Below are 23,257 nucleotides of genomic sequence, written 5' to 3'. Positions count from 1 at the left end.
TAAAATAGATACAAAAAGAGATGCCATGACACGCATAAACTCAGGCATGCTGCAGTTAGAAACTCTACAGCCCAGCGCTCCACTTGGGGGTGGGGGGAAGTGAGCAGAATTTTGTATTAAAGCCCAGTGGCTTATGCAGCACATTAGAGCTACATTAGGCAGCAGACGGCTGCTCACTTGAGGAGCTGAGGCTTACATTAAGCTCTCAGTTGTCTCATGGCGACCCTCTCAGCCCATTCTGCTGGCTTTTTAGTTAGCTATTTCATTTGCTACAGTTTCCACATTTTAACTTCTATACGTGGCTTGCTCAATGAGTAATGCATTAGATTAAAAAGAACGCCTGCCTCCTCTGCAAGTCAGAGTCAGTTAAAGAGGCTACTTCTAAGTTCCATTCACATAGGCACAACATGGAACTGCTGACATCCAGGGACAAGGCTTCTGGCTTAGTGTTAACGAGGGCAAAGAAAACAACAGTTGCGCATCTATTTTATGATTGAAATCTCTGGAGGCTATGACCTTTTTTATAAAGTGAGCTCATATTTTTTAGCTATGATTGCATTTCTGTTTATGAAACTGCAGCTGCCAGTTGCCCTGCTGAGTTTTTAATATATAAAGTTAGCCCAGAGGGAATTCAAGCAATGCTGTTTTGCCCTGGTTTACAATATTGGTTCTTTGCTCTCCCTCTTTGCAGGGCTACCTGCTCTACCTTTCCCCTTGCAATACTCCGGCAGTGCAGAATGAGCAGAAATCACCCACACCGCTCATCGTAGGGAGGCCCCCCCCCCCCGAGGCAGTGGGGACAGCTGGTTTCCATGCTGTCCTCTAGCAGGACTTGTGCTCAGCGCATCTGAGGGCTAGAGTATGGCACACACCCTGCTCTCGCTAGCCTCAGCTGGCATATGGGCCATTGGAGACCACTACACGTACCACACGTTAGGGCTGTTCCCAGGCTACTCTAATTTGTATCTGGGCTGAACCAACTAATCAGAGTTTTAACTGATTGTTGGTTTTCATCCCATCTCTTCCCAGTCCCCTGAATTTCTTGAGGTGGGGACATCTTTGCTAGACCCTCCCCAGGCTCAAAAAGCGCCAGACCGTTTCGTACCCTGCATTCCCTTTGGTAGTTTTCGTCTCACAGGTGGCCAGCAGGGGCACTGGTGAGCAATTGCATCAAGGAAGGGACAGACGTTACACATCGTGCTCCCTGCTCACCCCATAGAGCAGGGCTACTCAGCTATATGGGCCCAGGGGTCACATATAGCTCATGGCCTGTTTGTTTGCAGCTCACAGTGACGTTTGGGCTTACATGGGGCTCAATGCATAGCCCGTCTGTCTGTGGAATCCTTTGACCATGGCCACCACTGGGAACACGCTCCACATCTGGACTGTCATTGCTCATTAAAATTGCTGTCCTATGGGGTAAATATTGAATGTTATTAATATCAATCAGCAGACCTGACTTAAATATGTGATCTTGATTTCATCTTTGTATTCATGCCTGTCAGTGTGAAAGAAGCTATTTGCGAATATATCTGCATATATATGCAACCACACTTAAGTTGTGTCTCTCAGCACGTGCTGTGAGTATCATTGTGGCTCCCAGGGTAGCCCTGCCATAGCGTCCTGGGACCACAGTAGAAGCAATAAGAGGCAGCATGCCTCAAGTGAAGTGAAGGAAAATGAAGCAGAAGGGAGGATAGCTGCCAAGTGCCTAGCCCCACTGCTTACCTGGTGCCCAGTCTGCTGCCTAGATTGAAAGTGACATCAGGATGATCACTGTCTGTATTTTGACATGAAGCCTGCATACAGAAACCCAGGATGTTGACAGTATCTTAGCAGAACTGGAAGCAACTCTTGGCAAGAGTCTGAAGCAGCTCAGTCAAGAATGAGAAGTTAGACAGTAAACAGTAGCTAGGTTGCACTCTGTGTTGGTTACTGAACTAGTGTTTTGATTATGGACAATTTCTTTTCTCCAAAAGAGTTGCGGGCAATCTCAAACAGCCTATATCGCACTGGTGCTATTCACTCTTTCACTAGCCAAATTATGTCTGGTTTTATTTCAGTGCCATGATGCCCTCCTTGTGTGTGAAGAGGACTACGTGGAGAGAGAGGAAGTATCACTGTATCAGACTTATGACCACTGTTCAATTCTTGTTATCGCAAAAGTTCAGTATGTGAGGCTATTTTCTCAAAGCAATACACAGATAATTCTTTTGAAGCATTCTGAAGTTGAGGGGTGATATTCTTAGTCAATATGGTAATTCACAATCAACTGTAGTACAGTGGAGCTCAATTTAGCATCTGCTATGGTAGTGGTGAAAGTCAGATTTCTTTATTTTTTCCACAGTCAGAACAGAAACTCATCTTAAGAATTCCTTGTAGGGAGCTGGCTACATCTGCTCACATTTTTCCAGCAGCTCAGTTTTTATTTCTCCCTACTTTATACCCGCATCACAAATAATTAAGGAACCACAAAGGTTTTGTGGAGATGAGAGGATGTTGACAGTTTGGTGTCAACGTGTCCATGACTGTGGTTAATGAATTATCATGACTATTGTATTCCATGGAATTTAGCTGAATCCATGAGCTTTTAGAGGCAAACCATTATGGCTGCTATTTTTTGTGTGGAGATAGAAAAGATTCCTGATTTAAGCCTAGAAACTTTGCTCAGTTTAGAACTTTAATAAACTGAAGAAGAGCATAAAGTCAATGGAGCTGTTATTTTTTTTCCAGGGACAACATAGGAGCATTTTAGAGAGTAGTAGAGAGAGTATTTTTACTGGGTTTTGACAGATCAGTGTAGCTTCACCAGTAAACATGCACAAGCACAGCTTGATTTCTATAGTGTAGCTTACTTCCTTTTGAAGCTAGGAAACAGCTAGCTCAGTAGCTAAACATCCTATTGAGGGAATTCTGCAATTGTTGCATTTGAAAATATAGTAAAATTGCAGAATTCTCCAAGGACTGTCTTAAAAGCATTTAACAGAACATTTGTAGGGAATTTGGTATTATTTTAATATTAAAGTTTTGGCTAATAAATATATTTTTCTTCACTCATTTTCATTAAGAGCTTGCAGTGGAATAGCAACAGCTGAGTCAGGATCAAAACCACAGCAGGTTTGTGAAAGAACTTGTTAGGAACAGTAAATACTAGGAGATAGCACTTGAGGGGGTCCTTACAACCAGAAAAACAAATGGCATTTACATGCTCATGATTCACAGAACAAAGTTGGGCAGCTGGAGAGCAGAAAATACTTTTATTTCCAACAGCTTACTGCATCACATTAAGTTATCACATTCACTTCACTCCACACTATTCACACCTCCATACCCTCTGGTAACATGCTTCAACAGGTAAGACCCAGTCCTGCAGCTCTGCTTTCAACATGAATCGTACTTGAATACCCAGTTCCTAATATTTCTGTTTCATACTTATTTAAAGAAAGTAAGAAACTGTTTTAGTGCTACAGCTGATGTTCACTATTTGGTGTTTTTTTTATTATATATGCGTGCACATATATTATACACAACTCTGAACTTTTTAATACTTACAAACAAAAGCTCAAATAGGGTAGTAAGAAGGTAAAAACAAGTCTGTCTATTCCTTGTCGTTAACAATTATCAAATCATCCTACAGAATGCTAAACAGAACTCATGAGATGCTCAGCTAGCAAGAATGTTTCCTCTTGGGTAGATATGGACAGTAGGTTACCATGTGTTCATATGTAGGCTCATCATATAAATTAAAACCAGACTAAGGTGCCAGGAAAGGAGATGCACCTTCTTTGGGGGTTGGAAGAAAAAGAGGAATCCTTTCTGAAATTTAGGTTTTGTACTGGTGCATGAATTGTGGAAATGGTTGCCACTCTAATAGAGGGATTATCCACCCAGCATCCAGAACATCAAACGGAGCAAGGCCAGTATCGAGTGCAGCACGATATAAGATGTAATTCTTCTGCCCTACTGTGTGCTCATTAGGCCTCAAATAGAGTACAGTGTCCAGTTCTGAGAGCCACATTTTAAGAAAGAGGTGGACAAATTACAGAAGATCCAGAGAAGAGCAATAAAAATGATTAAAGGTCTAAAAAATATGGAATATGCAGGAAGTTTTAAAAAAATGGGATATCTTTAGTTTGAAAAAGAGAAGACAGAGGGGGCATGACAACAGCTTTCAAGTACCTAAAAAGCTGTTACATGGAGAAAGGAGAAAAATTATTCTCCTTAACCTCTGCTGAGAGGACAAGAAGCAATGGGCTTAAATTGCAACAAGGGAGGTTTAGGTTGAACATTAGGAAATATTTCCTAACTGTCAGGGTGGTTAAGCACAGGAATAAATTACCTAGGGAAATTATGAAATCTCTGTCATTGGAGATATTTAAGACACAATTTGATAGACATCTATCAGGGATTATCTAGATGGTGCCTGGTCCTAACATGAGTGCAGGAGGTTGGACTTGATGCCCTCATAAAGTTCCTTCATGTTCTAGGATTCAGCCCAGATTCTGGGAAAAAAAGATTGGGAAGAATAAATGAGGTTATCAGCTGGTAAATAGACACTTAATTCTTAAAACCAGAGCTGCCTGACCCATGGTGAGGGTAGAAGGATAATGCAGCCTGACTCTTATTTGAGCTTCCTGAGAACTCTGGGGCTCAGTGGGATAGTATAAAAAGCACCACAAGGACCATGGGCGGAGAAACACCCATCAGTGAGCATAGGCTACACCACAGGTGGGCAATAGTTTTGATGGGGGGGGGGGGGAAGACACTCCAAGATTTTGGAACGTGGTTGAGGACTGCACTCTTCCAGGATAGTAAAAGAGGAATTCTGGGATCTGGGAAGGAGGTTGGGTGCAGAAGGAAGCTTGGGGTAAGGGTTTGGGGTGCCAGAAGGAGAATGGGGGTCTGTGAAGGAGGCAGTTGTGACCTAGGGCAGGGGATTGGGATGCAGGATTTTGGCTATGACCTAGGGCAGGAGGGGATTGTGATCTGAGGTAGGAGATTGGGGGGGGGGGGAGTGCCATATCTGGTGCAGGAGGGGGCAGGTTTGGGTATGTAGAGGGGGGAACGAGGGTGGGGGAAGGAGGAGCTAGGGTGCCAGAGGCAGGCTCTGGCTGGGAGGTGCTTACCAGCAGAAACCTGAAGGCAGATGGTCTGCTGCAGGCTGCTCCATGTGGCACCAGGCATGAGAGGGAAAGAAAGGGGGGAGGGTGTTGAAGTGTAAGGGCAAAGGCTTCCTACACCACACCTGCTCCCAGCAAAAATTCTCAGCTCCTATTGGCCAGAAACTGAGAGATTGGCCAATAGGCCCTAACAGATTTTGCTGGGGGGAATGCGGGGGCAGGAACACAATGAAAATTCTCCCTCCTTTCCCAGCCATCCAGAACAGAGAACAGCTAGCTTTTGCGCGGTTCTCTGCCTAAGGGTTCAAGCAAGGTGGTCGCAGGCCAGATCCAGTGGCTTGGCGGGCCAGCTCTGGCCCACTGGCAGCCTCTTGCTCACCCTTGGGTGAGTGCACATTTACACACACAGCGCGCCAAGCTGCAGTGAGCCTCGCTCACCAGCCACATAGTTCACCATGTTGCACAGACTGCGCTGCGGCGCCATAGCGAGTAGATTACCTAAAGTGTTGAGCCTTGTGTGTATATGAACTGTTGTCCTATATAATGACCTGGTCCAGGGATAGCTGTCCCCATTTCAGCAAAATGCCACAGCTAGTTGAATCATTGATGGTTCTGCAACATGTCTAGCTGAAGTGATCTGCCAAGATGTTCTGAAGGCTGGGCAGGCGGAAAGCCACTGAGAAAAATTTCAATAGCAACAGTGACTAGATAATTCATGCTGTCTGTTAGGTAAATAAACTGAATTCAATCCACATTTCAGTGGCCAGAATGGAACTCTGGTAAGTGGTGTGATACAGGAGCACATTGCCAACAGCCCATGAGCTTGAGACATGTCTTCACTAACATGTCTTGTGCACTTGCAGCGCTGATTGAGGCAGTCTGCCATGATTTGTAAGCATCACTGAAGCAGATAAGCTCTTTCCAACAGAAAACCTATAAAACTATGGACTAAATCAGGGTCAGACTAGATTGCTACAGTTGCCCCTGAGGCCTGGGGAAACCAAAAGAGCATGTCAATTGACTCAGTAACCTGCTGTAGCCCCAAACCAGCCAATCATCCTGTAAGCTACTTGCATCCTCATACAGACCTTGGCAGCTAGAACCTTGGTGAAAATCCCGGGGGGGGGGGGGGGGGAGAAAGGGAGGGCAGCACGGCCCTGAAACTGACAGGCAGTATGTTGGCCTGGGAGTAAGAGGTGCCTATCAGAAATAGGACATACTGCTTTCTAAAGAGGGTAGAAGAGAGCCCAGTATATGCCAGATCACTTTCTACCTGGGTTTGCGGTGTAGAAAACAAGATAATATATGCTCCTCTTCCTCTAAAACATTAGGAGGATGTTGAGGGTTTCTAGGGTCCTCTTCAAGAAGTCCAAGATGATTTTGAACTTGAGAGACTAAGTAGTGTGGATAAGCCACCTCCTCAGGAAAATCAGGAAATCCTTGAGGGGTCAGAGGTACCTGATCTGAAAGATGTTAATCTTCCTCCTTAATGTACTCAAACTAGATTTGATCAAATTTAATGACTGAAGGAGGCTGTAATTGCTTCTTCACTACAGAGATCTTGAATGAAGAGTGGCTGTGGGTTTTATGGAGTAGGGATTCATACCCTAGGTAAATCAGTGTAACCAGTTGGTAAGCAAACTTGGATATTAGCACAGAGGAAGATACCACAATGGACATGCCTATGAAATACTTGGGTCCTTTATGCACTCGACTGTACACTTCAACAGGGAGTGCAGAGAACAATCATTGGGCTACCCATACTGGAAAGTGGCACAGGAGGAGAGGAGACCTCCATGCATTCTAGTGAAGATGAAAAGGAGTGAGTCTTCTCCTAACAAGGGGAGCCTACCTGCTCAAGATATGGGCCTGCATAGTACCAGATAGAGTGGAACTGAGGTAGGTTACTTTGATGTGATATATTTCAGAAGTGACTCCAATAACAGTCTGACATAGTTTAGGCAGTACCAGGAAGTGTGTCAGTACCAAGACCTTTGACACAAACATCCAATACCAGATCATGGGTTAGCACTAAGTGGTACTGGAAGCAAGATGGTAGCTCCCAAGAGTCTTTGTGCAAGGTTGATGCTTGAGGGCAGTGCAATCTTTACAGACCATAGAAACTATCAATGCCAGATTACGCTTTGGTGCCATAGCATGAGGCAAAGGCACCAGACTTCAGATATTAGTGGAAGAAGCCTAAGAATTTCTAGGTCACTTACTAAGGATCAGAGTGTGAACTTCTGACTGGAGTGATGCTCCTTTGTCCTCCAAGGAGACTCACGGTTGCCAGGTAAGTTTGTGGGAGGAGGCTGCTCATGACAGGGAGGTGGAACTTCAATTAATCAGTGCTGAGTCAGGATAGGGTTGATTTTTTTTTCTGGGCTTCCTAGAAATGGGAGGTCATTGCCTAGATCTCTCAAGAAAGCATAACTTCAACCTCACCTCTGTTTTTGAGGTGTTCTTGCAAAATGGGTGGGATGCAAGTGCTCTGTTAATGTGTTCCTACCCCAAGTAGCGGATATATTTGGAAAGCATATCATTAATGGCTTTAGCTGATTATATGATGGGCTGGTCTTGAAACTATGTGATCAGATATGCAATAATGGAATAGTCTCCTAAAATATCAGGAGAGGCATCTGAATACAGATACCCCCTAACATTTCTCAAACAATGGCCAGCAGACAAAGAAAAACTACTAATGTTAATAAAACTAGAACAAAGTTCACCAAGTGAAATTACAACAAAAAAATATCCATGCTGGATAAAAACATAGTGTGCAGTGGTTTACTGATGTCAGAAGCAGTTTGATTTTTCAGAAAGTATTTTAACAGAGTTAACTAATTTTAAAAAATACTTAAGTTTCCGTAGACCCAGATTTACAGGCCAATTACTAGTTATTCTAATAGGAGATATACAAACTTCAAATATTTTAATTTTTTCCATTTATTTAAACTACTAATTTCTTGATTGACTCAAAAGTATTTTGAAAAAACCTAATTGGGCCAACATCTCCTCTGTGCTTCCTGGGCACTATTGGAGGAGCACTGAGCACTCAAGGAGTTTCCTCTTATTTCTAATACCTAGCAATGAAGCTGCTACCATCAACCTGGAGGAGTAACTCAGGCTACATCTACACTACATGCTTCTTGCACAAGAGTTTGTGCAAAAACTTCTTGCGCAAGAGCACATCCACACCTCAAAACACATCGCAAAAGCGATGTGCTTTTGTGCATGAGAGCATCCACATTGCATGGATGCACTTGTGCAAGAAAGCTCTGATGGCCATTCTGAGAATGACCATCAGAGCACCTGTGCTTTTTCTCATTGTTCCTCTGGAACATCCACACTTGCCTTTTTGTGCAACAACTCTTGCGTAAAAGGGAGTTATGCCTTGTAAAAGGTGGTTTATCTATGGTGGAAAAAACCCTCTGTTCTGCTGTTTTACTCTTGATTTCCTTGTGCAAAAGTGCATTTGAGGTGTGGACACTCCATGGGTTTTTGCGCAAAAACCTTGCAGTATAGATGTAGCCTCAGGGAACGTTCTACTTGGCCTACATCTGTACTACAGCCTTGCTTGATGCTCTGAGATTGATCCAGTGGCAGTCAATTCAGCATTTCTGCTTAAGATGAGAAGAGTAAGGAAAGTTGATGGGAGAATTTCTCTTGTTGATGTCCCAGTGTAGAGCTTGCCGTAACTCAACTTAAGCTACGCCTACACTGCATCATTTTTGCAGAAGAGGAAATGCGAATGACGCGCTCATTAGCATTTCTCACTCATTTGCATAGTCTCTTCCAATCCTTTTTACAGAAGAAGTTTTTGCAGAAAAACCAGTCTAGACAGGGCCGTTATTCACAAAAAACCCTTTTTGTGCAAGATCCTGTAAAGGAGAGGTTACTCACCTCTGCAGTAACTGGAGTTCTTCAAGATGGTTGTCCCCGTGGGTGCTCCACCTTATATGCTTCAGTGCTGCTGAGCCCAGGACGGAGAACTTTTACAGCAGTACCCCTGGCCAGCCTCGCGCACAGGAAGCCAGTGTGTGTATTATGCAGGCTACTGTGCATGAACGACCGGCCCCTCCCCCCGCACCTCAATTCTTTCTCTACCACCACCGGCTCTGGTCACAGCTTCAGCAGTCTCTCTCACATACCCTTATCTTATCTGTAAATAGTTACCTTAGCAATTAGTCATTTAAGTTGAGTTACTAGCTAATTGTTAACACTGTCATAGTTTAGCGAGGAAAAAAAGTGGAGGTCTGAGGAAGAAGTGGCTGCCAACCACTTCCTACAACAAAGCTTCCATCCTAGGATTTCTGCAGGATATGCCCAGCTCCAAGCGCTGCACAGGTTGTAAAGCAGCCATATTTGTCTCTAACAGATACAAGTCCCTCCGCTTTCTAGGGCAGCACCATTCTACTGAAAGCTGCCCCTCACTGTCAGAAACTGACAAACCACTGCAAGAGCCAGAGCTCCAGATAAAAATCCTCGCCACGGAGAAGAATGGGAGCTCTCCCTGAAGCAAGACAGGGCAAGATCCTGTAAATCTAATTTTTTGAGGAATAAGGGATCTTGTGCAAACAGTTTTTTTTATTAAACAAAAAATAGCCCTGTCTACACTGCGTTTTTTCCCTTTTTGCATCTCTTCTGCAAAAAGGAACAGAATAGATAATTCAAATGATAGCATGATAAATGCTAATGAGAGCTTCATTTGCATTTCCTCTTTTGCAGTGTAGATGTAGTTTTAAGGTATGTTGACTAACTGTGTCATTCACATGGTTGGAGTTCCGTAGCTTGTCAACTTTATGTTGTAGTGTAGATGTAGTCTCAGTCCCTGCACGGTCAGTGCTGGAATATGCTTTTGTGTGAATGGGATCTTCAGAGAATTTGTCTGCCAAATTCTAAAAAGCCTCCACTGACCATATGCCAAGTACAAGTTTCAGGGCCTTAAAAACTTCAGCCAAAATTGGGAATATTTTCATGGAGAAAGCAAAATGCACATCTTGGGCTTCAGTAGGAATCCAGAGGACACTACTCCAAAGCATCAAGCAGCTAGAGCATCTCAGTGATATCGTTATAAGAATTATTTCTCTGAACTTTTTCTCAGAAGCTGAGAATGCATTTTAATTAAAACAATTAAATCTGAAGTAGACACTCAAGGCATGAGAAATTTTAGCTGAAAAAGTTTAGCAAAGTCAAACAGATAATGGAACTCTTTTAGTTCAGAGCAGGTTTTTTTCCCCATCATGAAAAACTGAAAAGGAAACTAAGGAGCTAGGAGTGACACTAAATTTTATTAACAAAATTATAGGAACTGCAACAGTGAGAGATTTAAATAGCTTCAATTCAATTAGATGTAAATCATGAGTTCAGAGAAATCTTGAGTTGCTGCAAACTGAGAAGTGGTTTTTAAGGTAATAAGATGGGCAAAGCAAATTTTTCAAGCGGTGAAAATTCAATTCAAAAGCTGAGTGAAAGTTTAAAAAAAAGTACAATATGGCAGAAGAGATGTGAGGGAACCAAGCTGCAAACATTAAAGGAATGTTTAATTTAAAATTAAAAGCAAATTGAGAATTGTTTAATAGAAGTTTTCATTTTAGGGAATTTTGATTTTTTTGGAAAACAAAAGGCTACTCAACTAATGAGGCCATTTTTTTCAAGCAACTCTGCAGTACAATTGTTACCAGGACTTGAAACCATTAACATTTAAAGAAACTGTTTCATATGATATTTCTCATTTAAAGTTTTAAATGACACAGTGTAGATTTGTGCTCCACATACCAGAAGCAATAAAATAAGATTCAATTTCTCAACTTAAGCATCAAATATTACGTTTACACAATACCTGAACAGTGACAAGCACAAAAACAGACTAATTCCACACTTAAATAATTTCAAAAATTCATACCAACACTTTTAAAATCTATTTTATTTAGTCCCTCCCAACCCAATACAGGACTTAAGGCGTCTTCACACAAACAGTTCTTGCAGAGTTGTTTTTTTTTTTAAATAACTATGTTGGTCAGGTATCATTTATTCTGATATAATCCCTAAAACTGTGTCAGCATTGAGATATGACAGTCAAACCAGTGTAAAATCAATACAGTATTTACAAAGCACAGCACATTATGCATAAGACATTCACTTGAGGGATAAAACCACATTTTAGAACAGACAAAAACCTCCGTTATTACAGGTTTGGAATCAACTATTTACAGGTCCCTAATATCACATAACTATGGTCTGAACACTGGTCCAATGGGGCAGGCAGAAGCTTGACAGGCAGTTATTTTGAGGGATTTTAACATGATTTGGAAGCACACTATTATGCTACCCTGAATGCCATATGCCACATTATCCAAGGTGGTCTTATCCTGGAATGGCATGTCCAGCTGATAACAAAAAGAACAGACAACACGACGTTTAGTTTCTGGAGACTGACTCATGCTATTCAGACATCTGAACTTTGAAGGAAACCCGTCCAAGAAACTTGTCACGGTCATCTTCATTTCTTAAATTGGGAGATCCCATAATCTTACACTCAATTGTTGCTTCTTTGGTACTGCTGGAGTTAAATGCTAGTTGAACCGCCACTAGTGGCTGTAGATAGTTAGCCTAGTAAATAGAGAGAGGGGGAAATGTTTTCAGATACCACAGTAAACTTTTTTTAATAAAACATTTAACATTACAGATTAGAAAACTGCAAAAAACCTGTTTTACAGAGTCCCATAAAAAGGCATACATTGCAAATGAAGGTGTGGTTTTAATACTTGTAGGAACTCATGCTAGCTTTAATTGAGCTAGAATGCCTAACAGCAGTAAAGATATGGCTGTAGAGGCAGTGGCACAAAGCTAGCCAACCCACGCAAACTTGCCATAGATTCTTGTTCCTAGCTAGGTCTGTGCTGCTACATCTTCCCTGCTATTTTCAGCCATACTAGTTCAATTAAAATTAGAGCAGGTCTACATATCTATGCTACAATTACACATTAAATTTGAGATGCAGACATGCCTAGTTCATTTAATTATTTGTGTAGGAGCTAATGAGGCTTATATTCCACCCAGCATTCGTCTCAACTGACAAATTTAAAATAGTTTAAGTTATAAACAGGATTTTCAAGGGGCTCTAGAAAATATAAGTCCAACTTTCAAAGAAAGTTAATGGGATTTGGGTGCCTAACTCCACTTTTTTTTGAAAATCCAAGCCTGTATTAACCTTTTGCTTTTTATAAGCATATGGCAAAATCTACCATAAGTTATGCTCTTTTCTGTTCACTAAACTTGCATTGAACTTCAATTTTCTTATAGATACCTCTAGTCCAAAGAAGACTGTTATTTAATTGTTTTTCTTGCCTGTTTCCTGCTTTGTTTACATAAATGCATACATTCCATGACTTTTCTATGGTATACTTAAGTAGCATCCATGCCACAAGGCCAAGAATTTCTCAATTTCCTACATTTCTATTTGAGGGACTGAACTAGCTTCCTCAGATTTTTTGCAACCACCTTTTATAAAGTTCAGTATCAGTGAGATAGTTTCTGGTAGAATTTCTCCCTTGAGGATGTTGACCTTAATTATATGATGACCTCTATTATTCTGTGGAGCAACTATAGGTTTTGAACTGTTGTCAATGTCAATATAGAAAGGAGAGTTATATTAAAATTTGTTCAACTGAATTACCATTTCAAAGTCCAATTTAAGCAGGGCATAACTTTTAAAAGGACCCTTTGTATTCGTTAGAGATGGGATTTCAAGACCTAGTAAAATACAAGTTTAAAAATAGCTACTAAACCTATACTTTATAAGTATGCTGTAATTTATTTATGTACTTACAGATTTAGGGCATTATTTCCAAGCATGCCTAGTGATTCTGGGTGCCCCAATTTTTGGTGCTCAACTTGAGACTCTTGAGCACTTAATTCTGAAGCTACATTTAGGGAACAGTGCTGTGAAAGATGCAAAATTTCAGGGTAGCAGCTCTGAAGAGATCTGCTACAGAAACATCTAAAAACATGTGGGAGATTGTATTAGATTTAGTGAAATTAACTCTGAGATCTTTGGGAAATAATTCTTAGATCAAAACACTACACCATACAAAATGTTATTCACTTAATGGGTGAAACCCGACTCCTAGATTTTCCCCCATAAAATACAATCTAGTGAACTCCTGAATAGATTTTTGACTCGATAGATTTTTTTTCTTGTTAAAAACAAGTGTTTTTAGTAGAACATCTCCTTCCCTGTGTCTTTATATTTTAGTTATTTAGGATTATCTTTTCTATGGGATCAAAAGAAAACTGAAATTGCTAGAAGGGAAGTAGGGATTATCTAAAGGCAGTGGCCTCCAACCTTTTTATGCTTGAGATCACTTTTTGAATTTAAGTGCAATCCAAGGTCTACCTGAAACCCAAATACTCTAGTCCTGTCTTCTTTGTGCCCCTTCTCCCACACCCTGTCCCTGCTCACTCCATCCTCCCTCCCACAAAGGTGTGGCAGAGGGTGCAGGCTCTGGCCTTGGATTAAGGGATTTGAGTGTGAGAGGAGATCTGAGCTGCAGGCAGTTGGGGTGTTGCAGGGGATTCTAGGTGCAGGCTCTAGTAGGGCAACTGGACGCAGGAGTGCTCGGTGCGCCAGAGGGGGTTTATGACTGAGGTGGGGTTTCAAGATGTGGGATCTAGCTAGGCACGGTTTACTTCAGGTGGCTCCTGGGTGGTGGTACAGTGGGGCTAAGGCAGGCTCACTCCCTGCCCTGCCCCCTGCACCGCTCCCAAAAGCAGCCAGCAAACTCCATGCCAAGCCCTGTTGTGGCCCCCCTCTGCTCTGTGGAGATAGGATACCAAGTGGGAGAGGAGGCACCTTGACATCAGCACTCCTCCTCTCCCTCCCCTACCCAGGAAGCAGGAGGCTCCTGAGGGGACAGCTCTAAGGCAAAGGGCAGGAGATGTGCAGCCGTGGGGGGAGGGGCAGCTGAAATGCTGGCACTTGATAATAGCCTCTTGGCCAAACCAGTCAGGATCACCTGTCAGACTCCAAGATCTACCGGTAGATCCCGATCTACTGATTGGTGGCTACAGATCTAAGGGTTCTTAGCTATTTCAAATCAGGCCCTCACTGACAGGAGGCATAGATGTACCAAGCTTTTGTGACTCTGGTATTACAATCTGAGATTTATCTTGGACAGAAATCAGTTTCAAATCTAAGACTGCAGCTATACAAGCTAACAATTCCTAAAAATTAATGAAATCTTTAGAGAGGAGGCAACAATTAGCAATCATCCTAAATGCTCAGGAGAGTAGAAAGTATAATCCCTTCATGGGCTCCAGAGATAGGCTCCTCCTCAAACCTCTTCTCAGAAATACTCAAAACTTTCCAAAAGAGGGCAAATGAGATAATCCTCTGTGATTCTCTAAAAGCAAGCAGGAAGATCTCTGGTTTTCCTCAAAGGGTCTTTTGCTCAAGGCTGTCAAAGGCTGACTCATCACAGATTGGATAGTGTATGAAGCCATGAGGTCCCACTGCCACCTGCCACCCCCAAAGCAAAGAAGTGGCCATTACAGGCTCCAAAATAGTATATATAAGTACTTACATAGACATAGCTCTCATCATATTGTCACAACACCAGAGTTCATCTTCACATTTTTATACAGTAAATATTATATCCAGCTTTGTCAGAATGGAAAAAAAACTGGGTCATCCTTACATAGCCAAAGATTATCTGGATGAACTTAATCCCAGCCCCAAGAGACAAAAGGATGTCCCTGAAACTAAGACTCCGGTTTACAACAGAGTCCTTGCTTAAGAAAATACTAGAAGAGCATTCCTTACTCAGCTAGGCTGAATAGGCCAGGCATGATGCTGCAGTCTCTCAAACCCCAGTACAGGCAGTCCCCGGGTTACGTACAAGATAGGGACTGTAGGTTTGTTCTTAAGTTGAATCTGTAAGTAAGTCGGAACTGGCATCTGCCGCTGCTGAAACTGATCAGTTTCAACAGCCGCTGAATCTAGACACCAGTTCCACTTACATACAGATTCAAGGTAAGAACACCAGGCGTCCCCAAGTCAGCTGCTGCTGAAACTGATCAGCAGCTGATTCCAGGAAGCCCAGGGCAGAGCAACTCTGCCTCTGGCTTCCTGTAGTCAGCCGCTGGTCAGTTTCAGCAGCGGCTGACTTTGGGACGCCTGGGGCAGAGCAGCTCGGGTGCTGCTGGCTTGGTCCAGTAGCGCGGCCGCTCCTCGGAGCTACTGGACCAACCCAGCAGCACCCCAGCTGCTCTGCCCCAGGCATCCTGATTCAGCCACTGCTGAAACTGATCAGCAGCTGAATCAGGACGCCTGGGGCAGAGCAGCTGGGGTGCTGCCGGGTTGGTCCAGTAGCGCCAAGGAGCGGTGCTGCGGGACCAACCAGCAGTGCCCCACCTGCTCTACCACAGGCCCCCGGCTTTGCTCCACGTCTCCCTGGTCTGCTGGGGGGGCACCAGCAGACCAGGGAGACATGGAGCAAAGCTGCGGAGGACCCGGGCTGAACCGTGGCTCTTCCAGATCAGCGCCGCGGGTCCGCCCGGGTCCTCCGCGGCTTTGCTCAGCGTCTCCCTGGTCTGCAGACCAGGGAGACGCTGAGCAAAGCCGCGGAGGACCCGGGCGGACCCGCGGCTTCCAGATCAGCTGGATGCGGCGCGGGTCCGCCCCTGGGTGCTCCGCCGCTTTGTTCAGCGTCTCCCTGGGAGACGCTGAACAGAGCGGCGGAGCACCCGGCCGGACCCGCACCGCTTCCAGCTGATCTGGAAGCGGCCGCGGGTCTGGCCCCCGGTGCTCCGCTGCTTTGCTCCCATCTCCCTGGTCTGCTGGGCTCTGCCAGCAGACCAGGGAGACGGGGAGCAGCTTTTCTCGCCCCGGAGAAGGCGGGCGGCGGGACCAGGCGTCCCGCTGCTCTAGTTCTCCGGGGCAAGAAATCCCCGTTCGTAACTGCGGATCCGACGTAAGTTGGATCCGCGTAACTCGGGGACTGCCTGTACTACCTCCACTACCACAGAGGAAGCCTTATCTGTTTCTATCTGCTGTATAATTTTGCTAGGTGTAAATCAATTGAGATGGTAGGATCTCATTGGTTAGGGAATTACGTTACAATGTTGGGATTGGCTAGTAAAATTTTAATGAAATAATTGGTTAAGGTATAAGGAAGCAGGACTCAAGTTTCACTATATAAAGTGGGGCCCAAAAGGAAGTTCTTCCAGGACACAGTTCCAAGATCAGAGCTGCCAGACCTCAGCCCTGTGCCAATGACACCATAAAGAAACTGGAGTCCTTCAGATGGATCTGATTCTGACTGGCCATCAAGATAAGTTTATCTTGGGATAAGAGGGAAGGTCTTTTCATAGACTGATAATTGGTTAAAAGACAGTAAAAAACAAAGGGTAGGAATAAATGGTAAGTTTTCAAAAGGAACTAGTGGGTCCCCCAAGGATCGGTCCTGGGACCAATCCTATTCAATTTATTTACAAATTATCTAGTTGGGGTGGCAAAATTTGCAGATGATACCAACTGCTCAAGATAGTTAAGACCAAGGCAGACCGTAAAGCGCTTCAAAAAAATCTCACCAAACTAAGTGATTAGGCAACAAAATGGCAAATGAAATTTAATGTTGATAAATGTAAAGTAATGCACACTGGAAAAAATAATCCCAACTATACATACAAAATGATGGGGACTAGTTTGGCTATAACTACTGGAAAGAGATCTTGAAGTCTTTCAGGATAGTGCTCTGAAAACATTCATTTGGTGTGTAGCGGCAGTCAAAAAAGGATATAGAAGGTTAGGAAGGAATAAAGAATAAGACACAAAATATTTTATTGCCTCTATATAAAACCATGGTACGTCCACATCTTGAATACTGTGTACAGATGTGGTCGCCCCTCATCTCAAAAGAGATATTGACATTGGAAAAGGTTCAGAAGAGTGCAACGAAAGTGATTAGGGGTTTGGAACTAGTCCCATATGACGAGAAATTAGAAAGACTTTGATTTTTCAGCATAAAAAAAGACTTGGATTTTTCAGCGTAAAAAAGAGGAGACTAAGGAGGATATGATAGAGGTCTATAAAATCATGACTGGTGTGGAAAAAGTGAGTAAGGAAAAGTTATTTACTTATTCCCACAATATAAGAACTAGGGGTCACCAAATGAAATTCACAGGCCGCTTTTTGTGGTAGAAGAGTGTAAGGTTACACCTGAGACCTAGAAACAGGTGAGGGAGGGTACTCCTAAAGTGTGTGAATGAATTTTGTGTGGTTAACAAAACGAAAACTAGGTTTGTATATTTGCACTTAGCATGCTAACAGTATTTAGAGAGTCCTGCCCGGACACAAAATTTGTATCTATATCTGCAAAAATGAGCTATGGATATCCGCATTGACATCTGTGGACACAGATATCCGTGGATATAAAGCAGATATCTGCAAATTTGCAGGGTTCTAGATATAAAGTTGGTATCTGCATACCTATCCGCAAAAATGAACTATAAATATCTGCATTCACATTTGCGGATATAAAGTGGGATATCCATGGATTTACAGGGTTCTAAGTATTTATATTAGCAAATTCTGGGAAAGTCTTAAAAATACTGAGGCTATGAAGAATATGACACTAATAGCACTGGCAAAAAAAAGTGTAATGAACCAAATTTTGGAAAAATAATGTAACAGTTTAGACTTATGTCAAGGGCAAAAACTGATAGCTGTATGGTTATTAACAACCAAGTTTAACTATATGGTGTATGTACTAATCACATCAATAACTAGTTCCTATCTAATAACTCTACTATAGATAGGGCTATCTGATCTATCCACCACCATTTTCATTTGAGACCTAGTAATATATGAGTGAGTGAACATATCACTTATGGAAAGTACAGCAAAATTAATAAAATCGTGTTAGTGTGACCTCAGTCTTATTTTCTTTAGTAAGATGACAGTAAAGCCCCATCTATTTTTTTGTGCATAGGCAGGTAAAGCCCAGGTCTTATGCGGGTATTTCAGAGTACTTGATAAGGTAGGTAATATTGCATACGTGTATTTTATTATAAATTTAAAGACTGAACAATGCAATAATCATCATAGATTGATCCTAAAAATGTCTAAAAAAATTTACAAAAAATACCCCACAAAAACACATGACTATCATTAAAACATACTTACGTGTAAATATTTCCCATAGTATGGAAAATACATTAAATCAATCATTCCCCCAGGAGGAAAAGAAGTTATCTGAACCATGCCTTCTTCCTATGGTTGAAGAGAACAATTAAAAGTTAATTCCCATTTTAACAAAAAGAGGTTAAAGTATGATGTTCTTATAATGAAGTGCAAAAACTCTACAAAAATATTTGAGCACTGCAATGCTAAAATAGTTTCCACAACAGAGTGAACTATCTTTGCCAAAATACAAGATTCATACAGACTTCCACTTGTTAAATGTTTAATACATTAACTTTTTACTAGTCATCTGAAATGGCCAATTTTATTTCACAAAACAGATTTTAACTTAAAATTGAATCCTGCATAATACTAATATTTCTTTAAATAAATGAAGTCAGAACAGACATAAGTTTTATTTTCCACCCACTGATGTTCAAAAAAACCCCACCACTTCAATCCTCACCTCACCCCCATATAACCAAAATATGTAAGGAAATAGAGTATCTGAATGTCCAAATATCCACTGGAAAGCTATAAAATGTCTATTGTAAAGAAGCAATAGCAAATCCATATTTAGTGTGGCAGCTAGATTTCTGTTGTAAGCCCAATTTTCAAACCTCCCTAAAATGCACATTTAGGACCCATCTGAAAATTGACACACCAGTTCGCGGTTAACGGTAAAGTTTTGGTGAAAGATTACGTCATTCGACAAAGGAGCTCCTGGGATAAAGGCTAACCCAAAAAACAAAACAAAACCCCATTGTTTAACTTTTTTACAAACACATTTTTGTGAACAGACCATGACAAACATGAAATGCATATACACTGCCTTCTATGGGGATCTCATTTCCTATCATCAAGAACAAACTCCATTACCTAAAAAGCCTCTGCCTTTTATTTTTGACTCTTAAGAACAAGAAGTGAATTGGGGCACCTAACAAACCAGGTTGTGAGATGTTCCTGGGGCAGGTTAGGTTAGTGACAAAGAGAGATACATAGAAAGTAGGTTGAGGTGGTGTACTGGTTAGGAATCCAGAAGATCATGAACTTATTGTCCTCCGTCTACTGTTATTATTTCAGTGTATTTACAAGCTTTCATTCACTAAGGCCTCACATCCCCCCACTTTACAGTAAGGTAACAAAAGTTGTACAAGGTCACTTTTGGCAGAGCTGGGAAAAGGATCGACATCTCTAATATGGCAGACACCAGCTTTGGCTTTTGGATCAAATCTGCACAAGCTAAATTGCCCTACATACAATGGAATGCTGGTTGATTACATAGAGTTAAACACATATGGGCTACAAAGAGTCAGGAAATGTTCCATGGCTAATGCAGTAGCAACTGGTGAACAGAGATATCAACCTTGCTGAGATTTTTAGAAAACATTATGAAAATAATACAGGAGGAATTACCTAGGACCCTTAATTATCAATACCAATCCTGGACCTGAACTTCCTTCCCAGGGTGATCCTGGGGAGCCACCTGGCACCCCATGCTGCTTGCTTCCTCAGTGCAGTGCAGCGCAGCAGCCCCTTTCTGTGGGGGGCTCGAGGTCCCATGGCTAGAGGCTGCTCCAACACCCCACCTTCTGACCTCCCCCCCCAAAACAGAGGCAGCTGTGTGTGTGGGAGGAGGAGCCAGCTCCACAAAGCTGGTGCTCGTGGTGAGCCGGCTTTTAAGCCAGCCCTCCCGCCCCCCAGCATCAGCTCCTGCTTGCCCCGCCTCACTGCTTCTGTGGGAGGCAGTAAGAGGAGGAGCAGCTCTGCAGAGCTAGCTGCCCATGCATATTGGTTCCCGCCTGCTCTTCCCCTCCCCATGCTGCTGCTTCTAACGGAAAAGCAGCAGCGCAGGGAAGGGCACGCGATTCGACAGGAGTTGATACGCGCAGGGAGCCAGCTTAAAAGATGGCTTCCCACGTGTACCAGCTGCCACCTGCCCCCCCTCATCTTCTGTGCTGCTGCCCATCAGAGGAAGCAGCATGAGGGGAAGGGAGAAAAGACAGGTGGCTCTGCAGGATCTGGTGCTTAAAAAATGGCTCCCAGCATGCACAAGCTCCCACCTCCCCCCCCCTTGCCTGCCTCTTATACAGAGTGTGTGTAGTCATTTGGATTAATTGATAAGCCCAGGCTTATCGGATAATCGTTCAAATGGTTATATACTAACATCCCTATATGAGTGTGTCACATGATGCTGGAATCCATCTTTCACAAGAAGATGGAGGGGGTCAAACTTGGAACAAAGGACTCCAGCCTTATGCAAATCCTGTTTAAGAGTGAGAAATTAGGTAATCCTGGTTGTCAGCTCTCTCTGTCTACTCCACCCAAGATGACCACTGGAAACAATTAAGGCTGAATTGGGGGGGAAGGAACTGGCCCCTGGCTAGAAGGATGTCTGGTCTGTGAAGATGACTATTACAATAATTAACTCACCCTAAAAATTCTAACTAGTTTCTTTAGTGGATTAAGCTTAGTTTGTGTGTTTGTTTTATTTTCTTAGTAACTAACTTTATTGCATGCACTCTTATGACCAGGGCTCGACAAACCGCGGTGAAATCCACGCGCCAGCCCCGCACCGCGCATGCGCCAGACTGGTGAACGGGGTTACCAGCTGAAATCTACTTGCCACGGGCGAGTAGATACACGGATTTGTCGAATCCTGCTTATGACGCTTAAATACTACTTTTTATACTTAATAAAATCATTTCTGTTTAATAAATCCAGTGTAAGTAATTATTACCTAAGGATACAAGGAGTCCATGCTTTTCTCACGTTATATTGATAATGACAGAGAATTTCATAAACTTATACTATATAGATCTATATACAACATACGGTGGATTTATCTGGGGTTCAGCCTCTAGAGGGGCAAAAGGTCTCACTACACTGTTTTCAGGGTGTGTCTGCAGTCTTGGGAGTGTGACCCTATCCCTGTGTCTTAGTTGAAGCAGGCTGAAGAGCTGGGCTCAATAAGACAGGGTTACAGGGTGCCCAAGCTGCTGGGGAAAACAGGATCAGTGGGGTCTCAGCATATCACGTATCAGTCCCAAGAGATGGGGGAGCCCCCAACGCATTGTACACATGAAGAAGTCAGGCTAATTAAATAATCTGGACTGTAAGAAATGCTTCACACATGCTAAGGTATACAACAAATGAACAGATCCATTAATATTATAAGTTCATATCATATATGAAGTTTTATTTGATAAACATTAAACATTTTAGAAGGCCCACTTGTCTCTTACCCATCATTTATATACACATTTTCTAAGATGCACGTGCAGCATGGAGAGAAACAAAAACATTGATTATGAAATGGAAAAACAAAATACAAACTTGCACTAGTAAAAATAAAGTAAAAAATTTAAAAAAAACGAATATGAGCAAGAGCAAGAGCTTACACACATACTTTATGCTTCAGCTTTGTCAGATCTGATTTTCACATAAGTCTTAATTATATAAAAGATGGAAAAACAAAAGAAATTTTAAATTGACATAAGAAAAAAAGTTACCTGTATGAAAAAGTTAAACATGCTGAAATACTAACATGCATAAACACAAAATAGAAATAGCTAATAAAATAAATGAAAATGCTGATTTAAAAATTATTGGAAGTTTCAAAGAAAAATGAAGTTAAAAATCTTAGCTTTTAGCACTTAAGTATTTGTGACCCTGCATATTTTTATTCAATACTCACCTTAGATGTACAAGATATGTATGGTTCTCCTTCAGGCTTTAATCCAATTATCTGAAGTAAAAAAGGGGGAAAATCCATAAACAGTTATTTCTGTGGGAATTGTACAAAGTTAATTCTTAAAGAGATATTAACACGTGGGACACATTTAATGTGCAATTATACTTTGGCTATGACTTTAAAAACAACATTACTGGTTCCCCTGGGTACGATATTAGGACTTTTCTATTTAATGTGTTCAGTTGACAATAGAAGAGCATAAAAAGTGGATTTTTTTTTCCAATTCAGGCATTGTCACCAACAAAAGGTTCTCTCAGGGTAGCTTAGACCTTCAGACGTAGCTGTGTATTTTCATTTCCTTAAAGGGACTTCTACATGTGTAAATAATTAGACATTAGTAAAAGAAAAAATATTGCCGATGCACAAGAATAGAATACAACCTACTGTTCCCTCTAGTTACATTGCTTCTGAAGAACAGACAAGAACAAAAATACCGTATTTTCCGGCGTATAGGGCGACTGGGCATATAAGACGACCCCCTAATTTTTTAATTAAAAGATAGGGTTTCATCTTATACCCCAGCGCCCCTCCGCCTCCTTTGCTCCCGGTGTCCCTGGTCTGCTGGAGACGGTCCCCAGCAGACCAGAGGCACCAGGAGCAAAGCCGCAGCAGCTTTGCAAAGCCTCGGGGGAAGCCGGCGGGGGGGCAGCCCAGGCGCCCCCGGCTTCCCCCGAGGCTTTGCAAAGCTGCGGAGGGGCTCGGGCGGGGGGGTAGCCCAGGCGCGCCTGGGATGCCCCCCCGCCGGCTTCCCCCAAGGCTTTGCAAAACCGCGGAGGGGCTCGGGCGGGGGAGCAGCCCAGGCACGCCTGGGATGCCCCGCCGCCGGCTTCCCCCGAAGCTTTCAAAGCTGCCCGAGGGGCTCCGGCGGGGGGGCAGCCCAGGCGCGCCTGGGATGTATACCCGGCGTACAAGACGACCCCCGATTTTTGGGGGATGTTTTTTAACATCAGAGGTCATCTTGTATGCCGGAATATACGGTAGTAAAAACTCCACAAAACTTATTTTCTCAGTACAGTAAGCAAATGACTAAATACACTCTTACTCACCAGAATGGTTCCTATAAGTGCCATTTTTACAGAGTTCCATAGACAAGAACCACACAGTCTAAATTGAAGGTTAATTACTCCTCAAAATGTTTTTACTAGTCACAGCCAGCGAAATTCACTATGCCAAATTAAGCATGTAACTAACATTAATGGC

General features: G+C 42.7%; 1 protein-coding gene across 2 annotated transcripts in view; it reads right to left on the bottom strand.

Moving 5' to 3' along the window:
- Positions 1-11,028: 11,028 nt before the first annotated feature.
- Positions 11,029-23,257, bottom strand: part of ATP1B3 (ATPase Na+/K+ transporting subunit beta 3) — a 54,806-nt gene continuing 42,577 nt past the window's right edge. For both annotated transcript variants that reach the window (XM_075937637.1, XM_075937638.1), the window contains 3 exons: positions 22,001-22,051; positions 18,307-18,393; positions 11,029-11,732 (listed from right to left, as the gene is read on the bottom strand). In XM_075937637.1, coding sequence (XP_075793752.1) covers positions 11,565-11,732; positions 18,307-18,393; positions 22,001-22,051 — 306 coding nt within the window. In that variant the 3' untranslated portion in view covers positions 11,029-11,564. The remainder of the gene's footprint in view (positions 11,733-18,306; positions 18,394-22,000; positions 22,052-23,257) is intronic.

Source organism: Pelodiscus sinensis, chromosome 10 (genome assembly GCF_049634645.1).
Source record: "Pelodiscus sinensis isolate JC-2024 chromosome 10, ASM4963464v1, whole genome shotgun sequence".
NCBI classification, from domain to species: Eukaryota; Metazoa; Chordata; order Testudines; family Trionychidae; genus Pelodiscus; species Pelodiscus sinensis.
Note: the sequence above shows the minus strand (reverse complement) of the source record. Positions and strands in the feature narration are given on the sequence as shown.